At 50.7% G+C, this 25473-nt stretch overlaps 4 protein-coding genes across 27 annotated transcripts in view; 3 read left to right on the forward strand and 1 right to left on the reverse strand.

Annotated features, from left to right (window-relative positions):
• The window catches only part of LOC122379011 (ribosome biogenesis protein BRX1 homolog), a 28188-nt gene extending 26787 nt beyond the window's left edge, over window positions 1-1401 (forward strand). For all 18 annotated transcript variants that reach the window (XM_043360838.1, XM_043360823.1, XM_043360832.1 and 15 more), the window contains exons 6-7: window positions 668-898; window positions 1090-1401. In XM_043360838.1, coding sequence (XP_043216773.1) covers window positions 668-898; window positions 1090-1320 — 462 coding nt within the window. In that variant the 3' untranslated portion in view covers window positions 1321-1401. The remainder of the gene's footprint in view (window positions 1-667; window positions 899-1089) is intronic.
• Window positions 1402-3319: 1918 nt separating this feature from the next.
• On the forward strand, window positions 3320-6428 carry LOC122379012 (testis-specific serine/threonine-protein kinase 1-like). The gene is made up of 5 exons (XM_043360841.1): window positions 3320-3508; window positions 3901-4290; window positions 4530-4737; window positions 5073-5263; window positions 5598-6428. The coding sequence occupies exons 1-5, from the start codon at window positions 3456-3458 to the stop codon at window positions 5734-5736; spliced, it is 981 nt and encodes a 326-aa protein (XP_043216776.1). The 5' UTR covers window positions 3320-3455; the 3' UTR covers window positions 5737-6428.
• A 1505-nt stretch (window positions 6429-7933) lies between these two features.
• On the reverse strand, window positions 7934-18028 carry LOC122379013 (lysine-specific demethylase 7B-like). Of its 3 annotated transcripts, none has more exons than XM_043360844.1 (15): window positions 18014-18028; window positions 16359-16467; window positions 15787-15872; window positions 14214-14331; window positions 13862-14025; window positions 13257-13398; window positions 12852-13044; window positions 12397-12501; window positions 11904-12049; window positions 11466-11667; window positions 10745-11255; window positions 10240-10530; window positions 9777-9967; window positions 9391-9484; window positions 7934-8476 (listed from the first exon to the last, which is right to left on the reverse strand). In XM_043360844.1, exons 2-15 carry the CDS (start codon window positions 16454-16456, stop codon window positions 8397-8399), a joined length of 2421 nt encoding a protein of 806 aa, XP_043216779.1. In that variant the 5' UTR covers window positions 16457-16467; window positions 18014-18028; the 3' UTR covers window positions 7934-8396. The 3 variants fall into 3 exon arrangements, with proteins under 3 accessions (XP_043216779.1, XP_043216778.1, XP_043216777.1); XM_043360843.1 differs by having other exon boundaries at window positions 17983-18027; XM_043360842.1 differs by lacking the exon at window positions 18014-18028 and adding an exon at window positions 17831-17873.
• A 946-nt stretch (window positions 18029-18974) lies between these two features.
• Window positions 18975-25473, forward strand: part of LOC122379014 (palmitoyltransferase AKR1-like) — a 55086-nt gene continuing 48587 nt past the window's right edge. The window contains exons 1-8 of one of the 5 annotated variants that reach the window (XM_043360847.1): window positions 18975-19076; window positions 19466-19614; window positions 21080-21181; window positions 21537-21675; window positions 22024-22158; window positions 22402-22569; window positions 23912-24151; window positions 24616-24698. In XM_043360847.1, coding sequence (XP_043216782.1) covers window positions 19063-19076; window positions 19466-19614; window positions 21080-21181; window positions 21537-21675; window positions 22024-22158; window positions 22402-22569; window positions 23912-24151; window positions 24616-24698 — 1030 coding nt within the window. In that variant the 5' untranslated portion in view covers window positions 18975-19062. Of the gene's footprint in view, window positions 19338-19465; window positions 19615-21079; window positions 21182-21536; window positions 21676-22023; window positions 22159-22401; window positions 22570-23911; window positions 24152-24615; window positions 24699-25473 lie in introns of all 5 variants that reach the window. The other 4 variants (XM_043360848.1, XM_043360850.1, XM_043360849.1 and 1 more) reach the window with 4 other exon arrangements.

Genomic DNA, 25473 nt, shown 5'->3' on the forward strand with positions numbered 1-25473 from the left:
CCTTGTATACGAGGCCCTATCTTCAACATGGAGCGACCGTTAGTGTGACGTCACCTCGTTTAGTCATTCTGATTTAAATGGGTTTGTTCGTTGAAGAATCGCTTAAAACTTGGTCTGAACTTTGTTGTGGTGCCTACAGAGTAAAAAGAATCAGCTTTATGACAGTAATGTGGCCTGGGGAAGGAGGTAATTTTGGGCTGTGACGTCACATATTTGAAAGTTTGTGTTTGGAATATGGGAAGCCTAAGATGTTTAATGAAAAATAAATGCCAGAACCGTGTTCCTGGTCATCCAATCTATAAAGTCGGGCACAATTTAACTGGTTTTAACAACATTTTAGAAGGTGGGATAGTCCCTTTAAGCCATTTCACCCTTCCCGGTAATAAACATGAACATTTTAAGGGATCACATCTTTAAGCTTTCCTAATAACCGATATCGTGTACCCGTTTTTCCATCCATGTATTTTTGTCTGCTGTCCTTCGATCATCCATTATAAAAACAAAATAATAGGTGCTTACTGCTTAGGTATCTGCTAGCGGTTTTCATCTAACAGTCCTGCCTGCTCGAACTGGCATAATTTCACTGCACAGGTTTTCGGCACGCCCAAGCGCCACTCGAAATCTCCACCCAGAAAGTTGCTTGTACTGACGTAGTTTCACTGGGCAGGTGTTCGGCACGCCCAAGCTCCACCCGAAGTCTCAGCCGTTCGTCGACCACGTGATGACGTTCTCATGGCTGGACCAGCGCATCTGGTTCCGGAACTATCAGATCGTCCAGGAGACGGGCGCGCTGGCCGAAATCGGGCCCCGGTTCGTCCTCAACCCGGTCAAAGTGTTCGCGGGCAGCTTCCAGGGCGAGAAGCTCTGGGAGAACCCGCACTTTGTCTCGCCAACCTCGGTACGAGTCCGATTATAATGTGCGCCTCTTCGGTGTTAGCGTTTTCAATTTCGTTAGATTGATCTCGAAATGTTTAACGAATTGAATTCTAGTTAATTATATCTTGCTTAATCATGTACCAGAACTTCCCGGTATATTTTTACTAGTTCCCATCGTGTCCCTGTGATAACCGTGATATTTCGATTTGGCAGCGTCGGCGGCTACTGAAAATGTCCCTGGCCCACAAGTACATCCACCGGAAGGACCAGCAGCAGTCGTATCTCGCGCGCAAACCCGGTAAGGACGAGACGGTCAAGGTGGACGTCACCGATGACGTGCTGTTGACGTCACACGGTGACGATAGCGGCGCGGAGGAGGCAGAAGCGCCGCCCAGGCCCGCCCTCGTGAACCGGCGGCGCCACGGAAAGAAGAGGAAGCGCTGAAGTGATTCCAGCCGCGAGTCCTGGGTGATGTACTTTCTACAATGTGATGTGCCGAATACAGCTGTGATGGGGCTGACATAAGGCGTTTAGACCGGGGCGGTTCCGCTCTTGGGCTTTCTGCAATAAGACCGATATGACACTGGCGGATGAGGTGACTGGTGGTTGGCACTATTTCTTTATCTTTCAGAGTTTTCCTCATTTCACGTAGTCAGTTCTGTTCAGTTCTGTTCTGTCTGATCAATAACTATGTTATATTCGCCGCTGATGATGAGGTCGTTGTAGTCTCTCGTAGTCGTAGTACATACTGCCAACAGGGCTAGACGACGCCGCAATATTCACGGCCAAGACTTGCACATGGCGGTGAGCGGAGCCCACAACTGCCTGGAAGGTAGACTGTGCCGCAGAACGGCAAGGCGCTGCGGAACAGTCTACCTCGCGGCACGGCGAGCGGACAACCGTACGATTCCGAGCTCACACAAACTTGTTTTTGGTTAGTAACCGGGACCGAACGAAGCCCAATGAAATTGTTTTTGTTTGCACGAGGGTTGGGTGTTGGAATCCATGAATGCTTGAATGAATGCAATCAATCAATGAATGCGCTGTGCAATGTGCATTGAGAAATGTTTGAAGTCAGCCAGAAGGTTTGGTTTGCATTTGCTGGACTGGCGCTCTCGCAATGCTGCTTTAGTTGAGACATTGTTCGGCTGCTGTTGGTGCAGTCGGCACCTTTTTCTACGTGCCACATTGCTAAAAATTCCTTCGAACCACACAGAAGTTCCGAATCCTTTCAACGACGGACACCAAAATTGGTGGAGCAATACACAATTGTCAGTTACTTCATCTCGCAACGGACGGATCACAGAACTACAATATTTCGACATATAGTTAGGCATTGTTCATTATTTCGGGGTCCAAACAATATATCATCAACACTTATTCAATTTGAAAGTGGGAACGTTTTGAGCAGCTGGCGTTAGTCAGCGGCATTTAACCTCGTCCTTGGCTCATGTTTACTACCAGTATAACGCCTTTTGGGGCGATTAACGGAGCGAGCGAGAGGGTGAGCCTTGCACGTGCGAAATTTCGAGGGGGTACCTCCAGCTGACTTGTGCACGGCACTCTACTAACCGGTCTCTAACGATATGCCAAATTTGAGCACAATCGGCCCAGCCGTTCTCGAGATCTGGAAGCGGCACCCTGCACGTGCGCACGTGCAAAATGGGTCCCAACTGGCTTTTGCACGGCACCCTACTAACCGGTCCCTAGCCATGTACCAAATTTGAGCGCAATCGGTCCAGCCGTTCTCGATGTCTGGAATCGACCCCTGCACGTGCGCACGTGCAGCAGTACCCCAACTCCGGCACATGGATATGCATTGCCTAGTGGGTGCCTACCTGCATGCCAACTTTCAGCGCAATCGGCCAAGTAGTTACCGAGATATTGCAACAATTACAAGAGTGACACCTCTTCGTTTTGCACGTGGCACGTGCATAAGGGGTCACCCACATGCACCGGGAATAGTCCAATACTTGGTAGAAGGAATGAAGCTACCCTACAAAAATTACCGCATGTAAATCGGTCAAGTGGTTGCTGAGATATAAGCGTCGCAGAATCGTGACCACGGCCGGCCGGCCGGCCGGCCGCTCATACTCAGAAATTTCCGTTATTCTACGTAAGACTCCGCTCGCTTCGCTCGCTCCGTAACAAACATTAATTGTTGAACGTGATGGGATGTTGTGCGGTATTCAATAACCAATAGGCATGTCATGCCTATTGGATTTCGTGTAGAAAAGATACGTTGTGCCTTCCAGTTGTCACACCCAACATTCTCTATCTGAAATGCATTCTGTATTATCGGGAATGTTTGAGCATACTCTTTTTCTTTTACCTTTCCAGTTAAAATTGTTCAACAGCGCACATAACGTATTTATTTTTATTCCACTCCTTTATTTAGAGGTGCCTACTGCCTTGACGACAGTGGATTTCTCGAGCTTTATCAGCTTTTCTGCCGTAGAAAGATGTTAAATTTCGCAGTAACACCGTTGGGTTTCTTTCTGCTTTATTTTCATTTTAAATCGCTGAGTATAAATCTTACGTGAAAAGCATTTAGTTTAAAGCAAAATTTACGTTTTCTTATGGCACAACATGCCTCCTCAGCCCGAAGCTCATCACGGCAGGACCGTCACAGGTGAGGGAAAATCTCGCGACGAAACTGGACAAACTTGGCTTAATTAAGTGTCAAAATCGTCCCTATTCATGGCTTGTTAACCACTAAGGTAGCATAGATCTAACTTCGATTAATTTACATGGCTAGAGTCGTTTTATTGGAACCGTGTTCATTTTCTCGTCAGTTGAGACCTCAGAACTGGCATGCCTATAGGCATCCCTCGTCTTGAGCATCATTCTCCATCGCTTGCCAGTACCTAATCTTTGTATTATTAAAACGTTGAAGCATTAAAATGTTCTGCCTGCTGTTTTGACGTACAACGATTTTAACTTAAATCATGTTGATGTCTTCATATCTGGCTTCACGTCCGTCGTCCAAAGCAGATGATCATTGAAGTTGTGTTTTTATTGCAGCTCGATTAGCATCCTTCATGGCGTTTTCGGCGATGCCGCCGCTCAAATTCTTAGCAAAAAGGGATACAAGTTGGGAAAAGTAATTGGTGAAGGCTCGTACTGCAAGGTGCGACTCTCAAGTAAAGTTTTGGACAGTGGAGAGCTCGTGAAAATTGCATGCAAGATTATCAATAGGAAAAAGGCTTCTCATGATTTCGTTACGAAATTTCTGCCGCGAGAGCTGGACATAATACGCCATATTGACCATCCCAATATAGTGAAGTTCTACGACATTATCGACATCAACGACTGTGTTTATATATTCATGGAATATTGTGACAGAGGTGATTTGTTGGAACATATTCGAAGTAAGGGAGCATTGAAGGAACCAAAGGGACGTCACTACTTTCGGTAAGCTTTGCATACACATGTACATTTTTAACTATCGAGCATCATAGCGCGTTTTGTCTTATTCATCGTATACTTTGGTGCGATGTTTCATCGAAGATATTCATTTCCGAGCCCGTCGTAATCACAAAATAATGTGCACTTGTAATACTGCTATAACTTGTTAGCTCTTTGTGTGTGATGACCATTTTAACAGGACTCCAAGCGAGAATACTGACCTCCCTTGATCGTTGCTGACCCAGTCAGCTGGTATCCGCTGTGAAATACCTTCACGCGTTGGATATAACTCATCGTGATTTGAAGTGCGAGAACGTATTGCTGGTTTCTGATCGTTCTCTGAAGCTCACGGACTTTGGATTTTGCCGTCGCTGCCGGGATGAAGCCGGAAAAAGAGTGCTGAGTAGAACGTTCTGCGGCAGTGCCGCATACGCCGCTCCAGAGATCCTTCAGGTCAGTTCCATTTCACCGTAAACACACATGCATCGTAAGTCCTGACGTGAGTCATTCCCGCGCCTTTGTGCGTCCGATCGTAACACCACGAGGCTGGAGGAAAGGAATCGTTTCATGTTTTCTAAATCGTGGTTACAGGTGGGTTACAGGTCGTCACGACCTGTAACCGGTGCAGGTCGTGACGCACATTGGCCCAAGCAAGTTACTGAGATAAACCGGTCTTTGGGTATTCCATATTATCATAGCTGTATCATGCCTCCGTCAAAGATTATTGCCCAAATTACCATTGTCATCATCACTTATTTGAGGTAGGTATTACCGTGTGCTGGTTCCAGGGCCAGCCGTATAACCCCAAGATGTACGACGTCTGGTCCTTGGGGTGCATCCTATACATCATGGTCACAGCTACAATGCCTTTCGACGATTCTAATATCAAGAAAATGTTACGATATCAACAAGAGCGGAGGCTTGGTTTTAACGGTAAAAACCAGGAGCCTCTTACTGCCGGAGTAAAACGACTTATCAGGTAGGTCAACATCGTAAATATACACAGGTTTCAGGCAGAAAACCATAACCGTTCATGATGAAAATATTCATTGTTGGCTATAACGTCGTGTGAGAGCCCCGGAAAAATACCGGGTGTTGGCAGACAAAAGTGATGTTGGCAGTGTCGGGTCCGTTGTTCACTGACGATATAAGATTAGGACGCTTAGCCGGACGCCAGGTTTGTCGATGAAAATACGCTTTCTGTATGTCAACATTTCAATATTACATGCATTTGCCTACTAAATCCGTCGGAGCAACACTGTGAATGTGTGTAGAGTCTGACTGAGGCGTGCGTCGGGTGTCTGTCTGCACAGACACATGCTGGAGCCGGACATCACCCGGCGGGCCACCATGGACCAGGTGGCGGCCGATGCCTGGATCTACGAGACCGACCTGCACGCCTTCTCCGGCTCTCAGCTGTCGTCACTGTCCAGCCTGCCCGCCAACGACTAGCAGAGGGCGCACAGGCTACCCGTCGGAAGACGATCGGCAGCGGCCTGTCCAGCGCGACTGTCCACCGTCCCTGCCATCCAGCGCGACTACCCACCAGCCCTGCTAGCATCCAGCGCGCCTAACCGTGCCAGAGCATCCAACATGACCACCAACGACGTAACGGGACAGCCAGTCAAGACCTTCAGCCAATAACCAGAAGAAGTCCATCAATCCATTCGGCAACTGACCAGCTACTACTTACTGCAGTTGTGTAACTTCCGATACCAAGCGATGACGCGTATGCATTCAAGCGCCTCACATCGGCAGCTAGATACAGTTTCAGTGCTAATTGCTACGGCAGTCCATCGTCTGAAGAGAAAACAGATGGAAACCGGGATACGAAATGCGAGATAAAGAAGCCGGCCTTTGTGTCCATTTGAGTCACTAGGATTAGGCAATAGACAAACGGAGACGTGATATTTTGGAAATCAGTGTAAAGTCAGGGCAGCTCGCTTAATTTGGTGAGCTGACACAATCAAGTCCGACTCTGACCGAAGTCCGCCCTCTGCGGTACAGTAACCTGCGCCCACGGAAAGCCTGCACAACGGTTTGGCTCATTAGGCGGCGGGGTAAATTTTCGCACATATTCGGTTTCTCACTGGGCAGTTAATTTCATTTTATTTAACATCTTCCAAATATACAAGCTTTTTGCGTCGAGTTGTTTGGAAGGGAAACAAACATAGCCTCTGATGGCCTGGTTAGCCGTGAGTTGGGGAAATTATCATCAGTTTGAGTTGGAACAGAAGATTTGACATCGATTCGTTACATCAAACTCATTAAAAAATGTATGTTACATCGCCCTCTGCGCCCGCCGTACGCGGGATCTTGACCACAGACAGGGGAACGGGCACTACACGAGGGCTGTGGTTTCCCTACATTCGAGATGGCTCGGAGTCGGAGCAATATTGGGAAACGGCCCAATGCGGGACGCGGGACCGTTCTGTGTGCTGCGGCGCAGTATGAGTTCAGGCGCTGATAGCCAGTGCCATCTAGCGGCAGGGTTATAAGCTGGTGCTCTGCGGTGCAGTATGCAACTTCAGGCGCTGATGACCAGTGTCATCTAGCGGCAGGATCATAAGTTGGTGTTCTGCGGCGCAGTATGACTCCAGGCGCCGATGATCAGTGCCATCTAGCGGCAGGGCTATAAGTTGGTGCTCTGCGGTGCAGTATGCATGACTTTAGGCGCTGATGACCAGTGTCATCTAGCGGCAAAATCATAAGCTGGTGTCCTGCGGCGCAGTATGACTCCAGGCGCTGATGACCAGTGTCATCTAGCGGCAGGGCTATGAACTGGTGTTCTGCGGTGCAGTATGACTTCAGGCGCTGATGCCAGTGCTATCTATATTATTGTTTATTCAATCACGGGCTTAGTTATAGTTCGTTTTTCTTAAGTTTGCCCCTCACTGTAAACGTCTCTTTGAACACAGCACGAGAATTGCTAGCTGAATTACTGAGAAAACTGGTTAGCGCACATTGTATTGTAGATATGAATAATATTTTCAAAAATAAGTTTTGAACACAGACGATTTAACGTTATGTTAAGCGCCGTGCAATTTATTTATTAGTTCAGACATAATTCCTGAGAAGTCGTCTTTCCCTGTGGGGCTGTAGGTATTGGCAAATACGATTTACGAGTCTGTGAAATTGTAAATAAATTTGATGAAATTGATCGTCTGTGAAATCTTGTCAAATCAGTGTGCGCCAACCAGTTTTCTCAGTAATTCAGCTAGCAATTCTCGTGCAATGTTCAAAAAGACGTTTACAGTGAGGGGCAAACTTAAGAAAAACGAACTATAATACCGTAATTGCGGTAAATCAACCATGAACAACCTTGACGTGTAGATACTGCTATTTATGACCCGATCGCGGCCCCTTCGTGTTGCTGGTGCCTGAGATCGGCGGCGCACCACATCAAAGGATGTCTTTGGTGTGGTCAACGCTGCGATGTTGTCTGCCTATATCTGCACTGTCATTAATTGCTACGCTCCCATGGCCCGTGGTCACTGGTCATGCATGACGGTTTCGAGGCGCGTAATACAAGATAAGTGGTGTGCGGGAGCGCAAACGTAGTCAACACCAGTTCCAAGAAGATATTATACCAAAGTGAATGAATAAATGAGTGCGCTAAACATTATTCCCCTTATACCAAAACCAATGCTATGCGATAGATTCGTATTCATACAATATTCATTCAGAACGCACTGGACACATACGATGAACTGCCGTTAGGCCTTAAAGCTGCAGGTAGCTTCTGACCTACTTGTTACTCACAACGTAAATTGTGAATGATCCGATAACAAAAAGCTGGCGCAGTCTGACGCCAGTAAATATGAGGATGATGAATGCTACGCGGTGCACTAATTCATGTATCACGCATCGGCCGGCCACGGCGCCACCGCTATGGACATGAGCGATGAAGGCTACCAGGGCAGATCGTCGTCATAATCGGCGGCGCAGAGCGCGTGCGTATAACGTACACACAGCCACCCGTGGTGGGACTGACCGTGCGAGCGTGGCCACGGCCGGGAGACGCCGGCCCCGGTCCGCCGGCCGCACGGCGCCCTCTGAACACAAGGTGGGACATCACAGCCGGTCCAAGGCCCGCCGGCGCCGCCGCCTCCTCAGAACTTCATCTTGTTCAGCTTCAGGATCTTGCCCAGACGCTGCTTGGCGGTCGCCATTCCCTTCTTCGGCTTGGGTCCTGCAAACGAGACATGGAATTCAAACATCCACCAGCGAAACATCCAAGCTGCAGTGAATTATCGCAACGATAAAAAGTCTGTGAATATTTGTAATTACCGTCCGCCGGGCCGCCGCTGCTGCAGCGAACAGCGCTGCGGCGCAGCCTACCCGGCGGCGCGGCGCGGCGAGGTCGCTGATTGGTGACCCGTGGATCACGTGACCGGCGGTCGATGTGGGGCCGGTGCCGCGGCGGCGGCGCACTCTCGCGGTAGATTCGGTCGGGACCGGAACGTTGTCCGTGTGGTGGGGCTCTCGGAGTCGGACTGCATTGCCGGCTCGTCAGCTCGCACCGCGGCAAACATGTTAGGCGCAATTTGTTGCACGCTGAGAATGGAACTACTGTTCTGTTTGAGGCCCACCAACTAAATTGCATCGAACAGCCAAAATCTAGAGGTGGGACTGCATTCCTACCTCTAACATGGACCTCTTTCAGCCATCGAAATTTACTTAACACCTTTTGCGGCAATTAATTGTACCCATGGCCTCACAGTGGATTAAAGGAGGTATTAACGGGTAGCGACTGCACTCACGTCGCAATCGAGTCATATCGTCATATCGAGTCGTTGCATTGCACAGTTTTGCTTGTCTGTTTGCTTGACATCGTGGCAATAAGACGTGAGGAGCCAATTAATCCACAGTCTTTTGGTTAGATTTGATTTGAGAACAAGACCAGAGCCGAGAGGGGATTCGAACAGTTGGGCTGAGTTCCTGACAAAGTCATTGGACGATGACTCGTCATCTTTTTATCCATTATCTCCCTTGCTAATGACACAATGAAGTAGCAGCATAGCTCTTACTTCTTATTCCCTAATCAAAGTTCCTGTACGTCCGTGGTGCCAGAAACGACAGCTGGACGTGGCGTCATCGACTCACGTTTGACAGAGTCGGGGCCACCTCCGAGCGAGAGGCCCGAACTGGAAGAGCCGGGCTGCGGGTCTCTCTTCTTTGGCTGCACCTTCTTCAGCGACTGAAAACAGCCAGTAGAACGTGAGGGTCGCGCAGTGCATTTCAACAGTATCGAATTACGCAGCTCGCACGGCGTGAGGCAAATGGTCGCGGCAGTGGCGACCCGCTTGTGGATCACTTAGCCACAAAACGCTACGAAAGAATCATAATGCATATAGATTACCACCAACTTCATGTGACAGCCGAATAATACAATATTTACCACTCTGACAACATTCCCAAGTCACTACCGCTCAGTACTGTGACTGCTGTCACCCCTCCCTCTCCTAGAGTCCCCCCCCCCCCCCACTGACCGCGAGCGTCCGGTGGCCGGCAGACTGGGGCGTCAGCGGCGGTCGGCGCGCCGCGTTGGGTCGCGCCGGTCGCCAGCTGCGCCCCGCGTTCACCGACACGCGCGCCTTGGGGTTCCAGGCCTCGTCGCCGCGGCGCCGGCCGCGCGGCTTGAACACGTGCTCGTCATCTGAGTCGTCGATCGCCGGGTACACTGCGGGACCGGGCGGCGCGTCAGCTGGTGGTCCGTGCAGGACGCATCACGTGGTGAGCGGGTGGATAATCATGGACACAGGTTTGCTCCATTAGTCAACAAACCACTGGGGACAGGGTACGGGTATAACTATACTAATTATACGAACACAGGCTACCGTACAGTACGTTGATTCTGATTCGACTCGAGCAGGACCATCAGTTAGCATCGTTTTCGGTAAGCAACAGCTGTGCATTCGCCCGGCCCGGACAGTGTCGTCAGACGCCACTCACCATACTCGTCGTCCTGCGTGGCGGCAAACGTCTCCTCATCTGATGAGTAGGAGTGCGGCCGGCTGCGTTTAGCCGCCGGCGCCGGCGCCGGCTCCGGCTCCACCACGGCGCGGCTCATGGTCAGCATGCCAACGATGGCGTCCCGGGTGGCCGGCGACGCCTGGCCGGCCGGCAGCGTGCCGTCCGAGCCGCCGCCGCCGCCTCCTCCACCGTCAGCCACGCTGGAGGCGCGCAGCAGCTCCTCGATGCCGTTGGAGGCCGGCGGAGGCGCCGGGTCCGCCCGGCCGTCGACTGGGGAAGGAGGGCTAGTTAGGTGGACACTGGGTGGAGAGACTGGTAACTCTCCTGATGGTACAGCGGCCATCAGTCGTGCATCAGCCACAAAATTGGTGAAATAAGATCTATGATTTACCATAACTTACACCGCTCTCAACTGAAACAGCCCGCAAAAAGCTCGTTACCAAAACCCATGTGACTGCATTGCCGACCGGCGCCCCGCACTCACTGGAGAGGCGCAGTTTGAGCGGGTTGTCCATGGACACGGAGCGGATGCGGCCGTAGCGCCGGGACGCCGGCGCCGAGTCGTCGATGGTCAGCGGCGCCTCCTCGTCATCATCGTCCAGCCCGGGCGGCGGCTGCACGCGCGGCCCCAGCCGGATCTTGAGACCGCCGCCGGCGGCCGGCGGGGCGCGGTGGGCGCCGCTGGCCGGGCCGGGCGCCGGGCTGGGAACGGGCCGCGGCACCGTCAGCCGGCGCGCCGGCTCGGTGCGACGCTCGGCCGCCGCCGACTGCTGCAGCAGTGACTCGAACTCGGAGCGCTCCGAGATATCCACAAAGTCGGCGCCCAGCGGTCGCTTCTTCACCTGGCGGCGCGATTGGCGCTCGGGCCGCGCAGGAGCCACCGCCGGCGCATGTGCGCTGTACTTCTCCGCGTGGCGCACCTCCTTGTTGATCATCTTGATCAGCTTGCTGGGGTTGATGAAGGCAGGTATGGGCTCCACACCTCGCCGGGCCGACTGCGAACGTGAGCAAGAAAACGCCAAAGATAAGCCGAACAACAACACTTCACCGAATTATAAAACAAGGGTACGGCGATAATTTGTAAACTTCGTAGCAACAACTATGCGATATTCCTAATTTTGCTGGCCAATAACTATGCAGTATTCGATAAACTAACTAGTGACTGAATCTGGGAGATGTGGCGGTGGCCCGCTCGGCCGACTCACCGAGGCGTCGTGTGCCCAGGCGCGCAGCTGGGCGGCCAGGCTGCGGCCGGCCTGCACCAGGTAGGTGGGACACCGCTGGTTGGCGTCGCTGTAGTCGCGCATCTCCTCCACCAGGCGGCGGGCGCCCAGCCAGTGGCACGTCTCGAACGACGGGAACCGGAACTTGAGCGGCGTGCGACTCTTCTTCTCCAGCTCGTACACTCTGCGGACAGGGTGATGAGGAACACACTCAGACGGGATAGTAAGACACCGAGAAAGGATAGTGAGACAGTCAGGCAGGACGGTAAGCTAGACTCGGTGTCCACTGTGAATTGTTTTTGAATTCCTGATGGGAAAATAGCAGGTTTGCATGCTAATCGGTGAAAGCTACATATTAATTTTGAGATACGCCTTGGCATCGACGACACAATTTAGAACATGACGATCCACGCCACTCACTTGAGCTGAATGGGCACGTTGAGGCTGCAGAGGAAGTTGCCGCCGAAGACCAGCGAGTCGTGCGGTGTGTAGACGGCGTGTATCCAGCCAGAGGGGATGAGCAGCGTCTGGCCGGCGCGCACACACAGACGGCTGCAGGCGTCCACCTGAGTGGCACGGAGGGGACGGTTAGTGCGGACAGGGGAAGGGATAACGACCGTCATGACACACAGCATGTCAGGGACGGCAGGGCACGGGACAACGACCTACACGTTACAGCCGGGTGCAGGCACTTACGAACTCACACATGACGCCCCTAGCTGCAACTGATAGTACTCCACAATCTTCATACCTATTACCTTTTCTTCGGCAAACGTAAAGGCACAATGCATGAGTGAAGAGGTGGCACAAATGGTGGCCACTGTTCAAACGTTTCCAAATGCACCATTTTCTCGCTCACCTGCGCGTCTGACCGATCCCACACTCCGGAGAAGAGGGGTGCTGGCCGACCCACCTGGTCTCCAAAAAATGTGGAGCTGCGTGTCGGCGAGTTGAGCCAGCGCTGGTACAGTGTTAGGTTAGACGCCGTCGGCCGGATCAGGTAGAATATCTTCTCTCCCTGCCAACGTACGGAGTCATGGCGGTGTATCAGGCAGCAGGAGATCCGTGTGGGTGGGGGGGGGGGGGGGGGGGGCGATACGCGGTTAGGAGAGTATAGCACGGACTGTTCATGAGACTAAACATCTTGACAGCAGGCAGCTAGCATGTAACCCTACGTGTAGTCAGAGAACCATCCACAGTCGTGTGGCAATGACCGACATTCGACTGAACCAGTTGTCATTCAGCAAGGTAGGATCGGGCTAGTATTCTCTTGAGTCGCATCGGATCTTCAGGGGCTTGTATCCATAGCACGTGGCACCGTTCGGCTGCAACACACAATAACACGTGGCACCGCTCGTACCGTCGTACCTGGAGCACGTGATACCAGACGGACGTGCCGCCAAAGTCCACGTGGAAGTCGGTGTACGAGTCGACGGCGCTAATGAGCGCGTACTTGGTGACGGTGGGCTTCTCGACGCCCTCGGGCGGCGGAGTCGGCCACAGGGAGGTCACCCAGCACAGCTTCCGCACGATGTACGGCGCCTCCACCAGCGCAGAGAGCCTGTCAGAGGGTGAGGTCAGCTCGGGTCATATCTCAGGAAATGAGCCAGTCATTTCACATAGGCATGCTAGTTGGTAGCGCATAATTACTACATAAAGAAGCGTGCGAACATAAGGCAACATCCAAAGTAAAAAAACACACTCGATTTCCTACAATCTGTCCGGACTCCGGAAGCCCGACTACCCCTGTGCCCATTTGGTTCCGCGACTGACCCGGTGCCGCTGAACTCAAGGCTGATGCAGTTGAGCGTCTCGGAGCGCTGGCCGCTGCTGAAATAGTCGGCCAGCTCGTGCATCGTCAGACGGATGTCCCGCTGGCGGCCCACGTCGATCACGTCCACCTCACGCTCAGAGCCTGGAGAAGCCACAGTTGGTTATAGAACGCCCACCTCACGCTGAGCCTGGAGAAGCCACAGTTGGTTATAGAACGTCCCCGACACGCTCAGAGCCTATCGAAGCCACAGTTGGTTATAGAACGTCCCCGACACGCTCAGAGCCTATCGAAGCCACAGTTGGTTATAGAACGTCCCCGACACGCTCAGAGCCTATCGAAGCCACAGTTGGTTATAGAACGTCCCCGACACGCTCAGAGCCTATCGAAGCCACAGTCGGTTATAGAACGTCCCCGACACGCTCAGAGCCTATCGAAGCCACAGTCGGTTACTGAACGTCCAGCCCGTGATCATAGCCTGTAATAGCCTCGGCTGGTTACTGAACGACGCAAACGTATTTAATATCCTCTGACAAGAAGACAAACTACATAATGCAAGTAATTACCACCCTCCCGATTTCGCTGTGCGGACAGTCCGCCAACATACCGACGTAGTTTTCGATGTCATGCACGGTGAAGCCGGCGGCCGGCGGGAGCTGCATGCCGAGCCCCTCGACCGAGTCGAGTTGAATCGGCCGCTCCCAGCCGTGCTGCGCCAGGTAGGGCAGCGTCAGCTGCTGACCGCGCAGCCGCACCACCACATCGTCCGCGCTGCCCGCACAATACACATGAACACTGGATCAGCACACAGGGTCAGCATCAGAAACACACAGCATTAGTATCGACAACATCGGTTAGTATCGGCAGCTACAGCTTACAGCTGCCTAGTGCCTACACAGACACAACGCATGGCAAAGTGTCAGTGGTAGTGATAACGACACATTTCACAGGTTTCTAACCCTTCAAAGTGGCGGGACCGCAGCTCCTTGATGAAGATGGGAGTGCCCGTCTGCACTGGCCTGGACTCGGCGTTCGCTTCGTACGGATCAAGCCGATGCCAGTTGGTCCTCTGCTTGTCTGCCGGAGGTAGAATGGGGGCGTATCAAAATTCCGCTTGCTTTCAGTGCTTCACATGCTTATATTGTGGCCACTTTACTGTGGTCATATGTCACTAGAAATAGTAACAGGACTACGAAAAAGGAAGCAAGGAAGAGCCATCACAATATCGAGAAGAAAGGTGAGCCAGACACCCTCAGTGGAACACTCTCGAGCAACCATCCAAAAGGAATCGCCTAGCAATAAAATCTCGCGCCTATTTAGAAAATGGAAAAATGTTACAAATGCGGCGACGTTCAGGCGAATGTCCATTTTCTTCCAAATTTCAGAGTCGTGAACAAGCTCTATCTTTATCAATCCGGATTTAAAATTAACAGTTACTCTTCCTACATGCTGCGTTCAATATTTCTATCGGCAAATTTGAAAATACCACTTGATTAGACAAGCAAAAGGCTGGAAATGTTCGGGACTATGTAGGTAAGGCACTAAACAATGTAGGTATACCTGCAAATTCAACGCGTAGGACGCATCATTACTTCGAAACATTTTAAGCATCGCGCTATATTCTCTCCCGCCGACTGACCACTAAATGTCTGCATCGCACGATGGCTGACAATGAGCTGTCCCAGGCGCTCGGCCACCGGGAACGGGCCATCGCCGGCACCAGTCAGGCACACATGCGGCGCCGCACCGACCCCAACGTGCGCTACGCCCACCCGTACCCAGAGCTGGAGAAGGAGTACACGAGGGAGCAGTGCGCCGCACTCGAGGAGCTGTTCGCCGAGGCCGACTTCGACAGCGACGGCTTCATCACCCTCGACAAGCTGAAGAAGTTCTGCGAGAAGAAGATGGGCCGGCCGATCACCCATCTGGACGCCAAGAAGATCATCGCGCTCGGAGACGACGACAAGGACAAGAAGCTCAACCTGGACGAGTTTATGCGTCTGTGGATGAAGGTGGCGGCCGGCCAGGCGCCGCCCGCCTGCGGCATGGAGGCCGTCATGGACGACAACGGCATCCGGCCCGACATCTCGAAAAACCCCAACTTCACCGACAACTCCAACAAGGCCGGCAGCATGAAGAACCGCTTCGAGCAGATGGCCATCGCCGACCAGCAGAAGGACGCCCACGACGAGGACATCCGCACCGAGCACCAGAAGCTGCGTCAGCGGCAGCGCGAGGAGGCCGCCGAAAAGAAGAAGCTGGAGGAGCGCCGACAGGCCATGAAGAACCGCGGCGCTCTGTTCGAGCAGCAGTGAGCGCTCCAATGCAAATTCAGCGGACAAGAATACAACTATTTATTTCATGAGTTGAGAGATCGATTAAGTTATCTATGTAAACCAAACCTAGAGGATGGAAATCATGAGCTTATAAATACCAACATACCCAATAATCCAGCACACCCAAGTGATGCAATGATGAGATGTGCAGAAAAAGGAATAAATCAAGTCAGTTCAGAATAACAAACAAACTTACATATTGACGGGCCGCACATCAGCTCACATCTTGGACAGTGATACTTGTCAATGTCAACACTCTGGTGCTCACGAAGGCCAACACATCTGCGAAATAAGAGTGGAGATAACAATGGAAAGCATTTGCATCACTCAAATATGCTGATTAATAAATGGAAGAGCTACTTAAGGGCACAGTAGAGAGAACACTTAGTGTCAGTGAGGATTGTGCAATTTAGTTTCTGTAGGTTTAGCTAGTTATTTTGCAAATTTAATGCATGCTAGAAGCATGAAAACCAAAGAGCCTGACTGCATGACTGTTATGAAATGCTGAAAGCTGAAGCAGGTGTTATTTACCCTAGGGGCTATTAACATAATTTTATAAGAATTCAATTCATTAAGTAGTTATACATTTCTATAAAGGAAAATTTATAGAAAAAACATCACTAAATAGTAAATACTATGCCAAGCAGCACAAGTGATCAAAACATACAGTGTGCTGGAATACAAGATAGGTAACACCTATAAGCGAATACACATTATAGAAAGCTAGTTTAAAGTTAATATATTATTACAAGATAATTGGCTACTTACAGTCCATGGAGCCAGTCCTTGCAAATATCACACTGAATCATAAACTTTGTGTTGTCATATGGCTGACCACAGGTGCAGAGTGATTCACTGGAGGCCATTTTTCTGAATTCTGAAAACAAGCATAACACAGTATAATAGTTTGGGGAATGGGCAATGGGCATTGGGAATATAAATGACATGACAGGTCAACATGAAACTATAGTCAGCAAAAGTAAATATATCATTCCAATGAAATGAGTCAAGAGAGTATAGGCAAAAGGCATAGGATGGTAGGATCAGATTCCACAAGCTTTTAATGTTACTAATCCAGAAAGCCTCTGCCAAGGTACCTCCCTAGGTGTCATCTTCCGATAAAGTACCTCTGTAGGAATGGATGTTGATTTCTGTCAAACGGTGCTGCAGCACCCAGCCTGTACCACTTCAACTTCTTCACAGGTCCGGACTTTGGAGTTGCAACCAATCGCACAGGTTAAGGTCAATTACTAATCAGGTCAATTGGCAGTATAAGTGCTTGGGCACCCCCAACTTTGCAGATATTGACACCCATGTCTGTAGGAGTCATTTTGCAAATGTTTTGATGTGCCATTTGCAGCAGATCTGGATTATCGGTGGGAACTAGACCAAAAAAATTGATGACTGGAAGATGACACACAGGAAGGTGCTTACTGCTTGCCTTGTTGCCTGTTGAAAGATTACAGAAAGAGTAACATAATATTTTTATAGGAATTGTGCAATCCTATGCTGATGCCTATGGGCTATACCCAGGCCTGTACAGTGTACAAACACTCACTTCCTTGGAAAAATACATTTTCATTTGCTGATCTAACTACAGACTACAGAGGGCTGGTCATATCCAATGCAGCAGCATAGATTTGTGCTGTGTGCATCTTAATCAGGTGACATCAGCCACCTGGCTCTGCCCACTCCATCGGCAGGCAGGGGCCGAGGGCTGCTGCACTGCTGCAGCCCACTCCATGCGCTGCAATACCTACTGTGGTACAAGTGGACTGGTGGTTGTCATTCAAATAATAATTAAAATGTGTTCAAATGTGGTAGATAGTAGTGTGCCACTGAAGAGTGATAATGACAGGTACTAACAAAACATACAAACCGCGGGAGCGATACAATAAGAAATACAGGAGTCAACTTTGATTTCTGCCGCTTTCAGCTACTGCACCAAATTTTGTGCTGTAGGAGATAAAAGTATGCTTCAGTAGGAGACATCACACATGTGATGGCGATTGGCTATACAGTGTGGGTAGTAGGTACTACAAGTGATTAGCCCTCCCTGCGCATGCGTCAGCGTGCTGCACTCTGCAGTATCAGCATTTCATTTTTGCCGTGAAGCCCTCTGACTTGTTGAGGATAAAAGACCAGGTAACAAGTAAGAGGCTATTAAGTTTGAGGGGGAAAATAATTCAAAGGGAACATAATTTCAAATTGAGATGGAAGTTGGGTTGGAACCCCAATACCATCCTCGGACAGCAACACGTTTCTCATTTCTGGGAACGGAACAAATAATTCCCAGTACACCCTCACAAAACAAGCAATTCAATATGATGCGCACACTATTCAATAATGCCCGAAAGGTGAATAAACCCAAAAAATAAACGGCAAAACAAACCCAACGCGTTCAACAACACACAAACACACACAAAACCACGGAGCACAAAACTCAAAACAACACTATCGCAAGCGGCCCCCGCCGAAGTTAGTTGGTAGCACTGCTGCTCCACGGCGTACATTTCCTACCAGCCCATAGGGTTTACATGTTAAATGGCCTGTTTTCGGTGAGCGATATCTCGGTCAACCTTTGAAGGAATCAATGGTTCTTAGTCTCAAATGATAGATCGATGAATTTTCTTTCGACAATTCCTCTACCATTTTTCACGAAACCCAGCCGATCTTCTACGGCGTACAGGGTAAAGATTTCTCTGCACGCCAGCACCCGCGATCCTCCTCTCCGATCGTCGGCGCGCGGTCCTCGGTAGCGCAGTCGGTAGCGTATCGGGCTACGGATCCGAGGGTCGTGAGTTCGAATCCTGAGAGCGCCGTGTGATTTCGGCTAGTATTGAATGATGTAGAATCTTGAATGTTTGCGTAATCAATTATCAATAGCTAATTGAATGTATCTGCGCACTTATCGGCCCCTGAAGCATGTTATTTAAGAAATTTAAGAAATGAATGTCACGTGCGCGTCACGACTGCCAACCATAAGCGCTACCATATTCTAGTTTGAACTAACTTTTTGCTAGTCCCGACCACATATAGTAGGTTTTCTAGTAGTTATACTAGAAATTCCTACCAAAGTTCGTCCTACCCTTCACTCAATATACCCTGATCGCAAGTGCAAGGTTTAGAAATAAATACAAAATAAAACTTTTGACTGAAAATAGTTTAATGACGTTATTTTCAAGTGAATTTTGTGTTTTAAATGTTTCGGTACAGTTTGCATTTATTTGAATGGTTTTAATATTTAATAAAATTCGATTTTTTGTTAAAATGCAAGCATTTACAACAACGTAAAAAATCAAAACGACTTTGCCATTTCTTACGTCAATACGAGCAGCACCAAACGAGCAGGCAAACACCCAACCTTGCACCAAACTTGCACCCAACACCAACAACACGAAGGCTGCCCACCACAGCACCCAAGGCTATACAGCACCTCTCAACACGTGCTCAAAACCTGATCAAAACACTCATGCACGGTGTAAAGTGTGTTATCGAGGGCAGTTAGGGGTTACACTACGTACTTAGAACCGTGATTCTGTTGAGGACGCGCCCTAACAACAACAACAATGACTCTGTAGAGGTGCTGCTATAACTTATATCTTGCCGTTATATCAGGGCATGCCTCGTATCAGGGCATATATAATATCAGTTATATGCTATATAGCATCGAGAGGCGCGCTGCTACATTGGTGCAAATCCACCTATTTTGATTTGAGAGTCATCACTTGTAATTACAAAGATTGGGTGAGTAAGTTTAAGCAACTCATAGTCTGTGACTAGGTAGGCACTGTAAGAAATGTCACGGTGATAGATGTGTCAACATTGACAAATGACATTGGTCATGGATGAAATCATTGGTATTGACATTTCAGGTCAAGGTTTGATTCAGATTTGGCTCCTGCTGGGAAAATTGGAATGGAAGGCACACCAACAAATGTTATCAAGCAGTTAAGCTTTATGGATGATTCCCATGTTGAGAAGCTGCTAATGAATCAGCAAGATGCTTTGTTGATTACTTATGGTGAGTTTGAACTATCTTGATCTTGATGCTACCTAATTAACGACTAGGTATGAACAGACTGCCAGCTGATTGTTTTGCTTTAGGTATTCATTTGCATTCATTCGTTCATTCATTCATTCATTGATTTATTTTCAAATCATCTACTATCTTTGACACCTTCAATCAGCTTGATCCTAATTCATTCAGCCATTTATAAGCTCTGGATTCATCTTTTTACTTATACATTCATGCATCAACTCATTCATTTGTTAATTCATACAGCTCCTAAAATAAGACCTGGAGGGGCCCTGAGCAGTGAGCAATGCCCATTGCCCTTTCAGAAATTGTTTTATTTATTTATACTTGATGGGCACTAGGTGATTGCTGCATAGGCACACTGTTGTAACTTGTAGCCCTGCCAGGCCAGGACAGCAATGTCCTGTTGCAGAACAATGTCTTTTGCATTTCCAAAAGACATTGCAAAAGACATTGCATTTGCAATGTCTCTATTTGATTAGTTCCATTTGCATTGCCAACTCACACATGCCAAGTGACAAGTAAATACACTGATCTCCACTGATAATATCATCAATGATTGTTCATGAGGACATAATGAGGACATCACACACATGAGGACACCCCCTTGTGTCTCAGGAAATGACTGGTGAAATGAATTATTGCTTAGTTATATTCACAAGTAGTTCTTTCTGTTTATCCAGATTGGACTATTTACTGTATCTAGGTCCTCTGACTAATTGGGCTTGGTTAAGAAGGTCTTGTGGTCTTCAAAAATGAGTCATTGTGGTTTTGTGGCACTGCCACTTACCAGGTTAAATTCTGACCTGAGGACTCACGGGGTATCAATGGCAAGTTGTACCCTATGCCTGTGCCAGGAAGTCTTCTGGACTCCCTAGGTATCTCACAGTACTGGTTGGAATCTGATATCTCTCCGGTTACTGGCTGGGGAGTGGGGAGTGGGGACCCAACTTGGGGTGGAAAGTTACCATAATGGTAGGGCCGTCGGTCCTCAGCGATACGAGACCCGTATGGCGGAGGTTGCGCCATCTACCAGTTTCTCACAGTTCCGCTAGGTGGCGCTCTCAGCAGGCCCGTCCTGGGGCCGCATTCACGCCAACATCGTACCATCAGCTTGCATCGCACGAGGCACGAGCGATTTGGTATTCACGTTGACCGTCTTAAATTTAACGTACGATTGGTCTGGCTATTTAGGATATTTCGAATTCACGTCGGCAATCTTCGGACAAGAAAGTGAAATTGAGTACAAGTCGGTACCTATTCATATAGCTCGTGCACAAATTGCCAGGGATCAGTAGGTACTCGCGCCACGGAAACCTACGATGGGACCGCGGAAACTATATCATCCCCGATGAGTTTATCGGGTTTGACTAACGAAGTCCCTGAATTATGAGATGGCTGGGTGTCTCGTGATGTCGGTTCGTGTGACAGTTCGTCGTGGTTGTTTCAGATGGCAGATCGCTGCTGCACCACGCCATCCTGTCCGGCAACCTGGCCGTTGTGGGTGCCATTCTTCAGCGAGGTGGATTCTCCGATGAGCCGGACTCAGAAGGCAAGTAGCTGATGGACCAGATTCACAGCGGCTGCTAGCGTCGGGACCGTTGTGTTTGTGCAGTTCCCTTTGGCTGATCTCACGAGAATCGAGTAAATCAGCCGGTAAACTCAGAAGTAAATCCGTTACAAATCATGCGCAATAACTCCTGATCTGGGGCTGCTCTCAGTGTGCATTAGTGTCCGCCGCCATCGGTCTGAGTTTCCGCCGCTGTCAGTGTCAGCTTCCAGCGTGCTGTCGATGTCAGTTTCGGCCTCTGTCTGCCAGTATCCACCTCCCTGGCTCTGGCTTATTCCCGCCGCTCTCGGTGACCGCCGTGGCCCCCAGGTGACACCGTGTAGCCCTGTGACCTCAGGTCAGACGCCACTGCTGGCGGCGTGTCAGCGCGGTCAGCTGTGGCCGGTACACCAGCTGCTGGCGGCCGGCGCCGACGGCAGTGTCAGGGACGCCAGCGGAGCCGGCTGCGCGCACGCCGCCGCCGCCGCTGGCCAGCTGTGAGTGGCTCTTCAATTACCGACGCCTTTCTGCTGGTCACTGACATTGCCGCGTCACCGGCAGCTGCCGTGCGAACAGATCGATAGATACTGTTGAGTTTGCCTGCGTGGTTTATGTCGTGATGTCCATTATGTGAACCATTTTCTGAGATATTGATGCTACGTGTTGCGCTGTCTTTAGTACGGTGGTCCAGTACGTACCTGCACGAGGTTCTCGAGTGATTTCTGCGGGCTGACCGATGTGTGCCCACCCTCTCCCCTCAGTACCCGGTGCTCCTCCAGTACCTGCGCGAAGTGTTCGGGTGCTCTCTGTCGGACTGACCGCTGTGTGCCCACTCCCTCCCTCAGCACGGTGCTCCAGTACCTGGGCGAAGTAGTTGGGTTCTCCCTGTCGGACCCCGATGACGACGGCAGGACGCCACTGATGGTGGCTGCGGCCGGAGGACACGCGGCTGCCGTCAAATATCTGATCGAACAGGCCAGGTGGGTGCATGGATAAGTATGTAGGTATTACCGTACTCGCACCCCTTCGCTATGGGCGTCTGAGTTAGACGCATGATTTTCATATCCCGCATTTCGAGCGTGTTGGAACCGCGTTGTGTCTTTGACATAGCCCTTCCCCCCGTGTAGCAGGCCATGTTTCTGACCAGACCCCGTTTCAGAGGTCGTGTGCAGTGCAGCGCTGTCCCATGTTTCCGACCTACCTGCCTCGGCCCTGTGTCGCAGGCCGTCACTGCTGTCCGCGGACGCCGGCGGCCGGACGGCCCTGCACCTGGCTGCCGCTGCCGGCCATCAGCACGTCTGCTGGCTGCTGGTGACCAGCGGCTCGGCCGAGCTGCTGACCGCTGCGGACGCCGAGGGGCGCGCGCCGCACCAGCTGCCGTCCGTCTCCAGGTACGGCCGGCCGGCTGACCGTCGGCCGGCAACGAACACTCGTCAGATCTTACCGAGGTTGTGGCGGCACACTGATGCCTTCCAATGGAAAGACTTCAGGGAATACCGTAGCTGTAGGATCGGGACGGGTGAGATCATTCAGTTGTATACGAACAATGATGCTCAACTTCCGCGGAAGGCCCGACTCCTGTATGATGCGAAACGTGGCTGTTCTCATTACAAATCTTGGGTGGCACCAGTGGCCTGTTTGGTGTGATTGCCACTTCAACCCGCTAAGGTAGCCTTAACCCTCGCCCGCACATGCCATTTTCCCATCCTAGAACGCACATGGGGGGGGGGGGGGGTTGCCACCCCCGCGCCATTTCGTTCCTGTTGGAGATAGAGCTTAGCAGTAAAGACCAAAAAGATTCTTTGGGAAGAGACGAATCCAATGATACCCAGTTTTACCTTCTCAGGTCAGTCATTGACCTTCCAGGTCAGGTCAAACTAAAAAATGTTGCTGTTTTGGGTCACCGTTGGATATCAAGTGCGCTGCTTATCAAATACCGATGACGATGCTGTTTTCTGGTGCCAAGCCAGCTAGAACCTCTTTGTCACACTATCCGACCAGAATTTTGCTGCTGAGGTCATTTCAGGTCAAGTTAGGTCAAGGTCAATTATATGTGTTTGTATGTCTGTGTGTGTCTGTGTGTATACTGATGTGTGCACCGATTGTTTTTGGGTCCATATCACATGAAATCATGATCTGAGAAGCTTTTACCAAAAATGCAGTCAAAAAAACTTCACAAAAAGTAAATTCAGCTTGCCTAAAACGCAATTATCTTAGATGACCTAGGTTGACCTTGACCCTGACCTTGACCCCTGTACATCGTCGAACAACATGTTCCATGATAGGTGGGAGGTAAGACTGGCAAAAAAGGCCGAAATCAGGGTGTCAAAAGCTCACAAGGCCCATGGCAAACGCAAGATGTTGAGAATTGGCCATTTGGGTCATGACATGACCTGAAAAACAAGGTCATATCTCCGAAACCAAAAATCACAGAAACTTGAAATTTTCAGTGGACATCAAGAAAGGATAGACGAGCAGCTATACGAAAAATCAGCCTTCTAGCTCTAAAAATGTTGAGTGCAGAGCAGAAAGACTGCCTGGGGGGGGGGGGGGTGGCAACCCCCCCCCCCATGTGCGGGCGAGGGTTAATACCGCGCGCCACTTGCCGCCGAGTCCCCCTCACTTTGTATTATCCGTTACGTTTACGTGCTGTATGCTTACTCACTATTTTCACGCAGTAGAGCCATGACTTCTCTCGTATTTCACAGTGCTGCACTGTTTTTCCGTTCTCAGATCGCCATGTGGTCGGATGCTCTCCGACCTGTACCGGCGTCAGGCGGCCGGCCGCGGCCCGCCGTCCGTGCGGCCAGCGCAGCTCTGGAGCCTGCTGAGGCCGGCAGTCACCTACGCGGCGGCGCTGGCGGCCTGCTCGCTGGGGCCGGACGACTGGGCGCCTCTGCTGAACCCGGCACTGATGCTGACTGCCCTGATCACCCTGCGCGGCCAGGGTCACCGGCTCAGCCACCCCAGCCGGTCAGTGGATAGGGTGCTCTCCCATCGGGGGCTGGGAACAGAGACAGTGGTCAGAGGCGCACTCCGCACCTACACCACCCTCAGCCGAACAGAGGACTCGCAATGAATCGAGCTGCCCACCTGCCGCACCGAAGCCGCACAGATGGTCTGAGAGAAGGAGGGGACAAGGGCCAGATAGATATAAATCAATAGAGTAGACCGCAGATAGGGAGATGCATGATAGATCCTAGATAGAGGTAGGAGACATGGCTACTGCGGGAACGGGCAGGATAAACACTGAACGCTGGAACATGTGCGAAGACACGATTGTCTGATGGATGGATGGATGATTAACACACCAATCTCTATGGGATATGAGGGAGATGCAAGCCGTCGAAGGAGATCACTGGCTAGAAGCACGGGAGCCGCCAGAGGTCTGTCACCATTGCCCCCGTACTGATCGCCGTGTGCTGTTTGCCCCGCAGCGCTCCCAGCTGGTTCGCCTTGGGCTTGGTGCTGACACTTCTGGGCGCATCGGTCGCCTGCGTTCTGCTCTACATGCAAACTCGTATCCTTTAGTTGAAGCCTGTCGCTTTGGTATGCGGTCGTATGCGTGTTCGGACGGTTTTTGAGGCTACACAGGACACCAAAGGTAAGCGGATATTATATTTAAATGGTTTTATTTTATCCTGAACGCACTGCATATACTGAGAGGAAATTATTTCGCATACTTCCTTTTAAGTGATGTCCTAGCCGACAAAGGACATAATAACTTTTTTCCTCTCGGGTAAAAGCTCATGATTTTAGAAGGACAAAGGAGCTTACATAAGAACCGGTGCGTGAAGTTCTTTACCGTCAAGCTTCAAGCAGCATGTCTCTATCCCCGTCTCAGAGACGCGCGAGTAGGCCTAGTGGCGTGTCTCACGCTGGCAGCACGTGCCTCTCGAAAATCTTCTGAAATCACCCGCGCCACCATTCAGGGAGGTCTGAAATCACCGGCGCCATTCCTGGAGACGGCCGTGAGGAGGGCCGGGCTCCTGGCGACCGGAGAATGAGAGGCATGCGCTCGGCTCGGCGGCGCTACAGATTTGGCGGGCGACCAGTGCTTGTGGCCGCCGGGAGGAGTTGGCTGGCGCCAGGAGTCTGACCCAGCTCTGACCGTATTTGGCCATCGGCGGCCCGCCGTGGCGACGGATTGACGGCTGCTGAACATCGCCATTAAACTGATGAACCGACCGCAACTTCATGCGTCGCTGAAACAGCGATGTCGGGACCCGAAAAGCTGTGGTGTGACGTGCTGCGATGTAGCTGATGTGAAACTGTTTACAGATATTATGTAGCGG

Source organism: Amphibalanus amphitrite, unplaced genomic scaffold (genome assembly GCF_019059575.1).
Source record: "Amphibalanus amphitrite isolate SeventyFive unplaced genomic scaffold, NRLGWU_Aamphi_draft 000069F_arrow, whole genome shotgun sequence".
Lineage (NCBI taxonomy): Eukaryota > Metazoa > Arthropoda > Thecostraca > Balanomorpha > Balanidae > Amphibalanus > Amphibalanus amphitrite.